The sequence below is a fragment of the Rhea pennata genome, chromosome 2 (genome assembly GCF_028389875.1).
Source record: "Rhea pennata isolate bPtePen1 chromosome 2, bPtePen1.pri, whole genome shotgun sequence".
NCBI lineage: Eukaryota > Metazoa > Chordata > Aves > Rheiformes > Rheidae > Rhea > Rhea pennata.
The window spans coordinates 72,449,501-72,461,451 of NC_084664.1; the positions used below are offsets into that span (position 1 = coordinate 72,449,501).

Sequence of the window (11,951 nt, forward strand, 5' to 3'; positions counted from 1 at the left end):
AATCAGGAACTCTGAATAAAGAACAAATTGAATCTTTAACTCTTCAGTTCCTTACACATAAGTACAGTATATCACAAATGGAGTAGTAGTTGTAGTTTTTAAGCAGCACAACTCTGATACATACTTTTTGAAAGCTAACATTCCAGTGTTCAGGTAGTAGCTTAATTAAGATAAAATTCTTTAAACTTTGACAGATTCTAGTTAGGAGTGAGAATGCTGAATTCAATGTCCATTATGGCAAATATAGAAGGACTTTAAGGCATTAAGTTTCTCCCTTTTGTTACTTAACTCAGTATGTTATGGTATTACCGGGAAGAAGATGTAAGAGTTTGAAGAATAAGTTTAGCTCAGCTGATTAGAGCGTGGTGCTAGTAATGCCCAGGTTGTGGGTTCGATCCCTGTATGGGCTATGCTGAGGGTTGGAGTAGATAACCTCCAGAGGTCCCTTCCAACCTTACCATTTTATGATTCACAAATAAAATGTTACCCTACATTCCCTTACTTGGCCTCTTGTGTTTTAAGATACATACATATATTTAACGGGAGACTACGGTCAGGACAATACACAAACATGACAGGTGTCCTCCACCCATAAAACTTTTGTGAACTGCTCCATTACAAAAAATAACTAGAAAACAACTTTTTAAAAATGTGAAATGAAAGCCTTTAAACTTTGCTTATATGAGAGAACAGCAGTTGTAATGCAGCTTGGTATTTCAGAGGTCACCGTGAAATGCTGACTTGTTAATTATATATATATGCAAATATTTCCTCCTACTCCTATAATGCAATGCTTATTAAAACAACAAAGAAAAGAAAGGGTCTAATCTTTAGTTGTGGTTAATTTTGTTACACTTTTTTTTTTCTCCGTTCAGATTTTTGCTACAGAGGGCACAAAACTTGCTTCAGCTTTTCATGCCTTTTCTGATCAGGTAATGCATGACTGCTGAAATAATCATTCCTTATGATTATCACCAGAGGTGCATCACATTATGACTTTAACGATAATGCTTAAAAGCTGGTTGTGTTGTCTCCTCCATTAACTTGTAACTGGAGTTTTTATCGTTAAGCAGTTCTGTCTTCTTGAACCCCATTTCAGCTACATTGTGATGGTAAACCATTGCTTCTGTTGGAGACTGAAAAACTGATCCCTATATGCCAGCAGCTTCAGATTACGGCTAAAGCTTCTGTTCAGGGTAAAAGTGCTACATTTACAAAGGTAAGGTTAAAATAAAAAATCATGAAAACAAGACCTGACTGACTTTGAAATCTCATGACCTACTGACTTCTGTTCCTGTTAAATATGAAAGTTTTTTGTTAACACAATCAAGTGACAGAAGACCATAAAAAATGGCAAATGTGAAATTTTATGCAATGTTTGTTTTCTGCTATGCAATACCTCGTTGTTGTTCCTTACGTAGAAGAGAAAGTTATTTCAACTTCTGTCCTTTCTGAAATAGTCTATACTTGGCATATCAACTTCTCAAAACATTTTAAGTATAGGCATACAGTAAGAACTGTTCCTCATGATGAAAATATACTTTGTCTGTTTGGACATCCCTCATTTGCATCTGTGACCTAAGCAATTTATTGCACTGTCTTGTGCTGGGGGAAAAGACTTCTTCAGAAGAGGTGTATTGTTTTTCTTGCTTCTGTTTTTGTTGTAGTACCACTGGATTTTTTTTTTTCCCCCTACTAGCAGAGAAGGGCTTCAGTGAAGCTTATCCTGACTTCCTCATACTTGGTCATGCTGAGATTCTAATAGGAGGAAAAGCATGATACACTGCCACTCAGCATACATGGAAGCCTGCTAGTGGATAACATGGATAGCATTACTTTACAGGCTTATATAAGTGCTTTTTTTTTTTAGGGAACATGCATGGTCTAATTTTGTATAACTAGCCCTGTGGCCAAAGATGTATCATTAACATTGATGAGACGCTAATATTTTAAGGAAGAGTTCCCCAACCCCTAGCTTACCAACTTCAGAGTCCAAGAACCAGTACAACAATTAGTAGGATTTTTCTTTCATATTGCTAAAAATATTGAGATTATCACTTGGGTTTTGGATTTCAGTATTAAGTGAGAGAGCTTACTGGAATGTTTCCTGAGCTGCCTTTAAAGATGGAACGGTGTCTGTAGGCTTTCACTATTTCATATTGCTTTTTACTGCTGAGAAACTTTTGTCAAAGAATTTAAGTCAATTATCTCCTTTGACTTGCCCATTAGATGAACAGAGATACTGGAATTTTACCATGCTGCAACTCAGAATTCTCAGCTGAATAATATCAGATAGTATGTATCTTACTGTAGTCCACTGGAACTTTATTCAGTGAAAGCTGAACTGTAATTAAGTGTACCTCAGTGACTAAGAAAGAACTTTATTGCTGAAAGTATTTATCAAGGTAATTTATATTACCATCACTGCAATAATTATTTTTATTCTGTTATTAATGCTTAACATAAACAGAGTAAGTCTCAAAACTCAAAGACCCTGCTACTGAAATATATGCTTGTTTATTAAAATGTAGAGAGTCTATTCTAGAAAGCCAAGAGTTCATTCTGATGTTAATCGTATTTGTTACAAGTAAAGATGTATACAACTGCCATCTATAGCTGCACTCTCTTAACTGGATTAAATGGGAACTCCCATCTGTTACATCTGCTCCTATCTGCTACATAGTGATAAAGCACCATCAAATTGCAATTAATGTTTCTGGAGGGCCCAATTTTATAACCTATACTTAAGTTAGACTTGGGGTTTAAACTCAAACTCTTTATTAAGTCTTAGCTAGCTTATAGTGTAACTGATGTCACGGTAAGGCTTACATGATTCATTGCTTTCTAAATCATGCTGACAGGACATAAAACAAAAGAAAGATATCACAAATTATGATGAACGTGTACTTCCCGGACACCTTGTTAGGTAAAGGAGCTGGATAACAAAGACAAGAATATTAAAAGGATCATACCTAAATGATCAGAGGTCCTTTCTGAGACAGTATTCCTCACATATCAAAATCCTTCAGAAATACTCCCATCTGCCAATACTCAAGTTTCTAAACACTAGAGAGTTGAGCTGAGATTTCTTCCCTGCTTTCCAGGCTAATTCTTTTTGCTTAGTTTTCAACAGTGATGTCTGTATACATTTATAAATTCATTAATATTATTATTAGTTGGTTCTTGTAAGATGTGTGTCATTATCTTCTCTTTCCCAGAGCAAGTTTTGTGTCAACAGAAGAGAGGCTGTTGCTCTAAAAAAAAAAAAAAAAAAAAAAAAAAAAAAAAAAGGCAAAACCTTGATTAAAAGGGAAATACTTATGAAGGACAAACATTATCCATTCAAACTTGAAATAGATGATCATCATCTCATGTATTAAACAGTTACCTAACAAGTAATCAGTAGTGTTATGTTACTGTAATTGTCTTTTTAGGTTGATGCATGCATTCAGAAAACAAGGAATGTGATGACTCTGTTATGTCAACTTCTTCCACTTTGCTGCAGATTACTGAGAAAGGTGAGTTGATTCATGTGCGCTATTAAATAGATTTTAAATTGTCTCACTTGAACAAAGATTATTATTATTTCTTTACTTACAGAACAAAACAGGAAACAGCTGTCCTAAACCTGCTCCACCATGGAAAGAGAACAGAGTACAAACTGGTGCAAATACACATTGCCCAGAAAGGACAGCTGAGATGTTTGGCATCAAATCTTTAGAAAATCATGTAACAAATACAACATTTTTAGAAACCAAGTAATTACAGCACTTAGAAATGCAGGAACTCCACGTAAAAGTAACTCTTTCTGAAGTTTCAATATTGCTTTCATTTGTGGAAAGTCAAACCAGTTTAACCTGAATTAAAGCTGTTGACCTTTGTAACAGCTGATATGACTTAGCAATTAAAACATCAGCCAGTCTGTTGCATATTTTTATAATGTGAATGCATTTCCTATGCTCACTATTGATACTGGTTTTGTAATTAATGCTTATGAATGTCTTAATAGATCTTTCAACACAAAGATGCTGCTAATAGACAAAAAGAACCTTGTGCTGAATATACTATATGTAACACTACTGTTGAAGATTGTAAACTCATCTCTGGCCTATTTCAGTCTATGTATTTGATAAAGCACGATCAGGAAAATAGTCTGAAAGGCTGTGGCCTAAAGCACTGAAATGTTTCTTAGCTATGAGTTATACCTGCAATGAAATAGTCTAGGAAAAAAATATATCTTGCAATATCTGCAATGTTGAATTTTAGTCTCATTGACATAATTCATGTTCTCAAAAGTATATTTCTAAGTGATTAATGCTCTCAATTCAAAACTTTTTTCCTTTAGTTGTAGGTCTTTCTGATTAAAACTTACAAGCATTTGAATTGCATGTCGAACTACTGAAGTATTATGTAGACTTTACACTACACCATCTAAATTTGTCATTATCAGCATGCATTTCTTAAATTCTAAGTACAAAGGCATTGTTTGACTTCAAGATGCTATGAAAATACAAGCTGGTATGAAATACTTTTTTCAAGTTTATCTATTCTTTGTGCACAGGCTTCCATTACTTTATCTTCAGTTCACCTTTGTCATACTCCATGTCATATTAGTTAAGCTAAATTAAGTGATAGTGAAATCATGGGATTTTTCTGCGTGTATTCTGCTTGCACTGAGCAGAACCAAAGAAACCTATGGAACAAAAATACTCTCCAACATACCGTTCTATGCTAATTTTAAAACTTGTAATACTCACTAGACTCTCATTAGAAGTGAGAGAGAAAAGGTTTTAATATTATTTGAACTACTTTATCCTTGCGTGAAACAAGCATTCCACTTTTAAAAATAGCCTTTCAGTACCATAGCAGTTATAGTGTACAATACAAGTAGTTCATTTGCTTTCAAATACAGATGATACCTGCATACATAATTTCATGAAGAATTAAGACGTTTCAACAAAACTTCTTCATACTCTTTCTTTGTCAGAAGTCCTTGAGTTATACTCTTGCTTTCTTCAAATTTGGGTAGAACCACTGCTATGTATCCTTCAGTTGATGGCTAAAATGTAAGGCTAAAGTTAGTAGTGAAATAAAATTCAGAGAGCAAAAAGCAAGAAAGTTTCTTACCTTCTCTTGCAGAATAGCTGGATTATTAAGAATGTTTTCATTCACTTCTATCAGTCGCCCTCGTATACAACTGCAAAAGTGTTTAGATTCAGAAGTGTACCTTATGTCAGAGTAAGAAAAAGAAAACGGGAAAACTCTTACCTATAAATGGTGTACTCTTCACCATCTGAGGAGGATATTCTGCACAGAGGTGCAAGTTCTGTTAAAAACTGAGCTCCCTGCATTTGAAAAAGGTTGCTTTGAGATACATACATACATAATCAGCAGTATAAGTTTGTAAGCTTCAGAATGAAGGAGGGAAATGTGAATAGGTGTAGGTCATTACAAGTTTCATAGTTATGCTTCCCAAGGGAGAAGAAGAAGACAGCTTAGTTATCTGCACAAATCAAGTAGGAGCTTATAAGCCATTACAAATGTAATCATAACTTTCTCATAGAGTAACAGATTTATAATCAAATTAAAATGAGCAAGCAGAGGAGAAAAACAGCACAGTTGGCCTTAATAAAATGAATTTTAACAAGGTGAATTTGAAAACTCACCCTTAAACTGAGCTAGTCCCTCTGCTTTCTAGGTATCTTTTACAAAAACAATAGTCTCCAAATCCTTGGTGCTTTGTTGGAAAGAAGTTATCTATTAAGGGATGCTCAAATCCTTCTGAATACTGTGAAAAAATAACTAAAAGTAACTATTAGCCTTGGTTTGAGCAACACTGGAAGCCACCAGTGCTGTAGGAGCATTATTGCAGCTAGCTTCAAATAGCCAGACAAGCCACTTTATATAGTCCAAGTTCTTTAACTGTGGAGGAGCTATATTAAAATGCAACGGTGGGTTGGTAAGTTTCTATCCTAGAAAGGCTCAGGCAGTTTAAGAGATGAAGATGAAAACTGGCTCATACCCTTTTTGACTTCCCAGAGACTTTATTTTGAAGTCTGCTGCAGCTGGCACTGATTTGGTAATTAATGCTTTTAATTGTTTTTCCATTTTGAAGAAGAGGATGGGCTTCTGCCAAGGTGATGACACAAATTCTGCAGCAAAAGTTAAGATTTATTAGTACACTGAATTTGTGAAAAGTCGTGCTCTAATGTACTCCAGGCAAGCTCTTCAACTTTCTCTGCCTTTACTGGTAAGACTTAAAAAAAACTGATACTGACTACTTCATTGGGCTTCCAGTTTGAAATCTAGCAAGGTTTTCATTGTTGGATGCCCAGTCTTCCACAATATTCTTCCCCTTATAGTTTAGTAAGAAAGTATAATTCAGCTTACTGCAACATGAGTCACAGAATGTGCACATAGGCCTAGTGAGACAGTAAGAACAGCCAGGTCTGGGTGACAGCATGGGGTTGAGCAAGGTAATCTAAAAAAACAATTTATCTGAGCTCATGATGAAGAACTGATGATAATTTTTGACTGCAGCTGAGTAACAAATTTTCTTTTCCTACTTAAAAATTTCAGTCATTCTATCAACTTGCGACTTCATTTCCTCAGACAGCTCACTTGAGTTTGTTGTAGCAAACATAGTTTAAAACTGAACTTTAACTCAAACAACTTAAAGTGATCCACAGAGAAAAAGCTTTATTTCTGAGATACTAGACTGGAGCATAGAAACAGCAGACTTAGTTAAACAAAACCACAGCTTTTAAATAGGAGTCAAAAGCAATTGTGCTTCCTAAGCTAGAACTGTTTTACCCAATATTGTACCATACCTAATGGGGACATACTCAATTTACTTGTGTTATGATAGTTGAAGCAGATGTTCACACACTGCTTTTGATGGAAAAAAATCTGTAATATCACATAATATTTCCCAGAATAGTTAAAGGTGAATATAAGGGCTATTAGTGGTGAATAGTTAGAACAGATGAATGCTACTGTGATCTGCATGTCAGCTAACCTGCTGTTTGTTTCATGCTTTTCTAAAGGTTGGTTATGTCTTGTCACAAACCTACAGAACTTAAATCAGGTTAAACAAAAGATTATGCCCAAGTCCACCACTGTTTTAGAATCATGCTTAATGCACAATAATGTACTGCCCACAACTTGCCAGTAAATGAACAGATAAAAAATTATGCTTCTGTTTAAGAACACTTCAAAAAATAAGAGGAGGACTGGAATCTATGAACAGAGTGCTAACTGCAGTGAAAACAGCAGCACATACTCCAGTCTTTCCCCTTAGATGCTGAATAGTTTTTACCTCCCTACACTGTCACATCTGTCCTGAAGGTTCTTACTCGGTAACTCCATGCAAGAGGTGTATTCTACTGTATACTTTCAGCATGCTTCATGCATTCAAACAGTATCATCTCTACCTACAGACATTTGAACAAGTGTTTCTATTTTTTTTATTTCCTTTCCTCCCCCTTATAAACCCAAATCTATGGTTAACATTTCCATCTCTGTGCTCCAGGTTAAGAGATTGCTGTATGTGATAAACTGTACGTGATATTCTGGGGGCTAGTTTAGTCAGTGGAGTCTCCAAAAAGAAACTCACATCTTTCCAAGGAAGGATGTTGGGAACCAGAACACAAATGGTTTCTTGAGAATAAGAATTATGGATAGAAAACAATAAGCACATTTAAACTGGTAAATACAAAGATTTTTATATTAGACAACCAGGACTAATAACAACATGTTTAGTATTTAGCATAAACATAGAATCAGTAAAGTTGGAAGGGACCTCTGGAGATCATCCAGTCCAGCCCCCCTGCTCAAGCAGGGTCACCCAGAGCATGTTAGACAGGGTTGCCTTGAATATCTCCAGAGAAGGAGACTCCACAACCTCTCTGGGCAACCTGTTCCAGTACTCCGTCACTCTCACAGGAAAGAAATTCCCCTTCACATTCAGACAGAACTTCCTGTGGTTCAGTTTTCGCCCATTGCCTCTTGTCTTGTCACATGGGACAATTGAAAAGAGTTTGTCCACATCCCCTTGACACCCTCCCTTCAGGTACTTGTACTGATTGATAAGATCCCCCCTCAGTCTTCTCTTCACCAGGCTGAAGAGGCCCAGCTCTGGCAGCCATTCCTCATAGGGCAGATGCTCCAGCCCTCTGACCATCTTTGCAGCTTTAGTCTGGACTCTCTGCAGTAGTTCCGTGTCTCTCTCGTACTGGGGAGCCCAGAACTGGATGCAGTCTTCCAGACGAGGCCTCCCCAGGGCTGAGGAGAGGGGCAGGATCACCTCCCTTGACCTGCTGGCAACACTCTTCCTAATGCACCCCAGGATACTATTGGCCTTCTTGGCCACCAGGGCACATTGCTGGCTCATGGCCAACTTGTCATCCACCAGCACTCCCAAGTCCTTCTCTGCAGAGCTGCTCTCCAGAAGGTCAGCCCCCAGCTTGTACTGCTGCACGGGGATATTTCTCCCTAGGTGCGGGACTCCACACTTGCCCTTATTGAACCTCATGAGGTTCCTCTCTGCCCAGCTCTCCAGCCTGTCCAGGTCTCTGTGAATGGCACAGCCCTCAGGTGTATCATGAGGGTGACCTTTTATTATCCTGGTTGTCACACTTGGTATTCTCACAGCAGACATACTGAATAGGTAACTCGGGTTTTGCTTTCCAAAAAACTAGAAAATAAGAGCAGCACAGAAGCCTCAGGTTCTGAAAGCTTCAGTAGAGATGGTTCCAACTGTGTAAAGTACTTCGTCACTGTTTTTTAAATTCTTAATAGAAGCAGACAAGTCACTGGGAACATTTACTAGCTGTAGCACATGAAAGCACAATTAAAAGCAATTTAGATATATCAAATAGAAAAATGCTGTTTGCTTAAATTAAGCTAATTGATTTCTTAGAAGCAAGGTAAACACAGTGCTTCTAAACATCATTACTGAAAAGACTTCTGAAAACTGTTCTAATATTGATAAATTTAAGGGTCCTTTTCAGGAAGAGGGGGATATATGGACTCAATAGGGAGCTATTAGAGCCCTGCAGTGCTGCTTTTTTAAAGTCTATGAATCTGTTGAACAATACAGGAAAAAAATAATCAAGCTTTACTGTTCTTACTAGTGTAGTAATTAAAGAGGGACAGAGGAACCCCCATTGTAACAGCAAAGTCTAGGATCACTTGAAAATTTTCCATCTGTCCCATGAAAGAGATGTCTGAGGTGCTGTCCCTGTTAGTTTATATATCACAAAAGCAAGCAAATAAACAGTAGTAATCACTGCTTTCCTGTAAATGCAAGAAAAAAAAAATAATGAGGGGAGTTAGAAGTCTGCTTGTACAGAACATTTCAGTACATTGCATACATACGTAAAATTGAAATCCTTGGTGGTTCTCACATATTCCAAGAAAGCATTATCAATTATTTCTCAAAAAGAGCTCATTTTATTCTTGTCAAAGCTGCTTCATTAGGAATAACTAATGAAAACCTGTTCGAGGAGAAGACAGCAGAGCCAACCTCTGCCAAAAGCCCCAGGGATCAGGAGGGAAATATTTCCTGCTCTTCCCTTCATGCCTGGCTCAATACATCTCAAGTTGTTTTATGTAGCAGTATTTCGGCATTAACAGACAAATGAATGCCCTATCCAGAGTACAGAACGAAACCAAACTCTGGCCACTGAACTGTTCTACAAAAGGGGCCGTAGTGTTTCTTCACCCAAATTAAAAAAAAAAAAAAAAAAAAAAAAAAAAAAAAAAAAGGCTTTTATTTGATCACAGGTACTTATCTTCAAGAGAGGGCTAACACAGCACACCTGAATTGCTACGCTGACCCTACTGATAGCACCACAAAGGTCCTCCAGGAACCACGTGGGTGCCGCGTTTGCTAGCAGCCGCTTAGCCGAACAGCGAGGCGGGGGGGGGGGGGGGGGGGGGGGGCACCTCAGGGACGTGGCGCTGCGCCAGGGCCAGCCGGGCGCACTGCGGCAGCCGGCGCAAGCCGCCGTACTGCACCGTAGCCGCGAGCCCGGGCTACTACGGCAGCGCGCAGATGACAGAGCAGTTGAAGTGCCCCGACCCCTCCCCCCACGGCGGGTCAAGCGCCGGCCGGGAGCCGCTACTCACCTGTTGGAGTGCTGCAGCACGCAGAAGTCTTCGCACGGGCGCCCCTTGACATCTGCAAAGGCATAAGCTCAAGCGACTGTACAGACGCAGAGGTCACCACCCCGAACCCCCCGCCCGGCCGGCGCCGTACCTGTCTTATACCAGCGCGTAAAGTACCGTTCCGCGTTGCCCTGCGCCGCTGCCATGCCGCCCGGTCTGCGGCGCCGCAGCAGCTCCGCCCGACGGCGCGCCGCTGCTGAGGTCGAACAGCCACGAAGAGCCAATCACCGCGCGCCCCCCGCCCCGCCAGGACCACTGCACACATGCTCCCAGGAGGCCCCGCCCCGCGCAGCGGCCCAGGCGGCGGGGCTGCTTCGCCGCGCTCCCGCCACCGCCGCCCGGAGCGGGGCGGATTGCGACAGGGCTGCAGCCGAGAGGGGAGGTGTCGCACCGCCCTCGCCTCGGCGTACCGACCGCAGCAGCTGGAGTCTTGCAAGCGCGCCAGACGAGGCCGGGGAAGGCGACCCTTGGTCTTCTTCCGCAGTGAGGCGTAGGTGCCTGAAGTTAACTCCACCATGCCCTGAACTTGACTCTGCAGAGAAAGAGTTCCTGTTCTCAATATGCTAAAGTCTACTGACTTCATTTCTAAAAGGAATAAAGATACTAAAGAGAGGCTTGTGACACTGTTTGTCTACAACAATTATCCTAAATATTCTGTGTGTTAAGTTCCAGCATCTTTGTTTTAATGCATTGTCCATATGGACAAAGACAAGGTATCATCCAGGAAAGTATTTTTGAGGATACTCATTTCTATGCATGTAGGGAATATAATAAATTAGTCTAGAAAAACTTAGCTGCACTAAAATATTTTACATAATTTTTATACACTTGAAGTGTTTCTATGCAGGAAAATAGAAAAGGTAACTAACCACAGCAGTGAGAAAAATACTGAAGAGATGCCATCTGGTTGAGTGGTTTATTTAATATAGCACGCAACAATACAATTTCTATAATGACTGTTAGGTGTACCTAATGAGTACATCAGTACAGTTCATGAAAACATCCATTTTCTTGTCACAAGTAGAATGACAGTTTTTCCGCAGAAGTTATTATAATGCTCAACCTTTGCTGTCTTAATTTAGAGATCCACTGTGAATTACATTTTATTCTTGAACATATTTTAAAAAATACATAATTCAGTTGTATTTAACTGTTCCTTCAGCACATTCAATATTCTGAAGTACACTGGCCACAAAGCAGAACAGAAGTACAGTTACTGGACCATCAATGCCGGTCATATGAGAACCTCCACGTGTTTATTATAATTTCCTGCTGCATGAACTACACTAAAGCTTGACATGACACATCCTTCGCATGTAAATCAGATCTGAAACTCCTTATAAGAGCACTTTACAAGGAAAATGATTTCACTTGGACTCCATAATTGTCTATTCTGTTCATCCATTTGCAAGTTCAGTTACAGGTACTAAATAAGACAGATATAATTGCATATAAAATTAAAGTCTGCAACATCATTTATGTAAACAAGGATATGAAATGAAAGTGGCTTGAAGTCTTAATCAGACATAGATGTCAGGCTTACTATAAGCTGCTACAGAAAAATGTATGTATAAACATAAAGCGTTGCTAAGAAGCTCTACCCTGTCTGTTTGCCAAACCAAAAATACTTCCAATGCAAGTCCATTTCAATAGCCATAGAGATTCTACATTATAAAGCTTCCCAGAAGAGAGGGAAGCTTTCCCCCTTCCCTGCTATCCTGCTGGCACACACCTATAATGAGTTTCAGGATATAGTTTTCGTCAGTTATTGGAAATTGATT

The 11,951-nt window shown here is 39.1% G+C and overlaps 2 protein-coding genes across 7 annotated transcripts in view; one reads left to right on the forward strand and one right to left on the reverse strand.

The window, feature by feature from the left end:
• The window catches only part of CTNNAL1 (catenin alpha like 1), a 79,381-nt gene extending 69,529 nt beyond the window's left edge, over positions 1–9,852 (forward strand). For 3 of the 4 annotated variants that reach the window (XM_062569707.1, XM_062569703.1, XM_062569705.1), the window contains exons 16-19: positions 876–932; positions 1,100–1,219; positions 3,435–3,518; positions 3,601–4,528. In XM_062569707.1, the coding sequence (XP_062425691.1) occupies positions 876–932; positions 1,100–1,219; positions 3,435–3,518; positions 3,601–3,762 (423 nt within the window). In that variant the 3' untranslated portion in view covers positions 3,763–4,528. Of the gene's footprint in view, positions 1–875; positions 933–1,099; positions 1,220–3,434; positions 3,519–3,600; positions 4,529–9,786 lie in introns of those variants that run through there. The other variant, XM_062569706.1, reaches the window with a different exon arrangement.
• ABITRAM (actin binding transcription modulator) lies at positions 13–10,514 on the reverse strand. 3 transcript variants are annotated; one of them, XM_062569709.1, is made up of 7 exons: positions 10,262–10,512; positions 10,132–10,183; positions 6,023–6,152; positions 5,269–5,345; positions 5,128–5,197; positions 4,920–5,059; positions 13–3,254 (listed from the first exon to the last, which is right to left on the reverse strand). In XM_062569709.1, the coding sequence occupies exons 1-6, from the start codon at positions 10,314–10,316 to the stop codon at positions 4,934–4,936; spliced, it is 510 nt and encodes a 169-aa protein (XP_062425693.1). In that variant the 5' UTR covers positions 10,317–10,512; the 3' UTR covers positions 13–3,254; positions 4,920–4,933. The 3 variants fall into 3 exon arrangements, with proteins under 3 accessions (XP_062425693.1, XP_062425694.1, XP_062425692.1); XM_062569710.1 differs by lacking the exon at positions 13–3,254 and having other exon boundaries at positions 4,967–5,072; positions 10,262–10,514; XM_062569708.1 differs by lacking the exons at positions 13–3,254; positions 4,920–5,059; positions 5,128–5,197; ... (1 more) ...; positions 6,023–6,152; positions 10,262–10,512 and adding an exon at positions 7,700–9,297 and having other exon boundaries at positions 10,132–10,186.
• Positions 10,515–11,951: the final 1,437 nt, after the last annotated feature.

Bases quoted from the DNA above. Each gene is read 5' to 3' on its own strand.
- ABITRAM (XM_062569708.1), bottom strand. From the start codon at position 8,659: ATGTCTGCTGTGAGAATACCAAGTGTGACAACCAGGATAATAAAAGGT.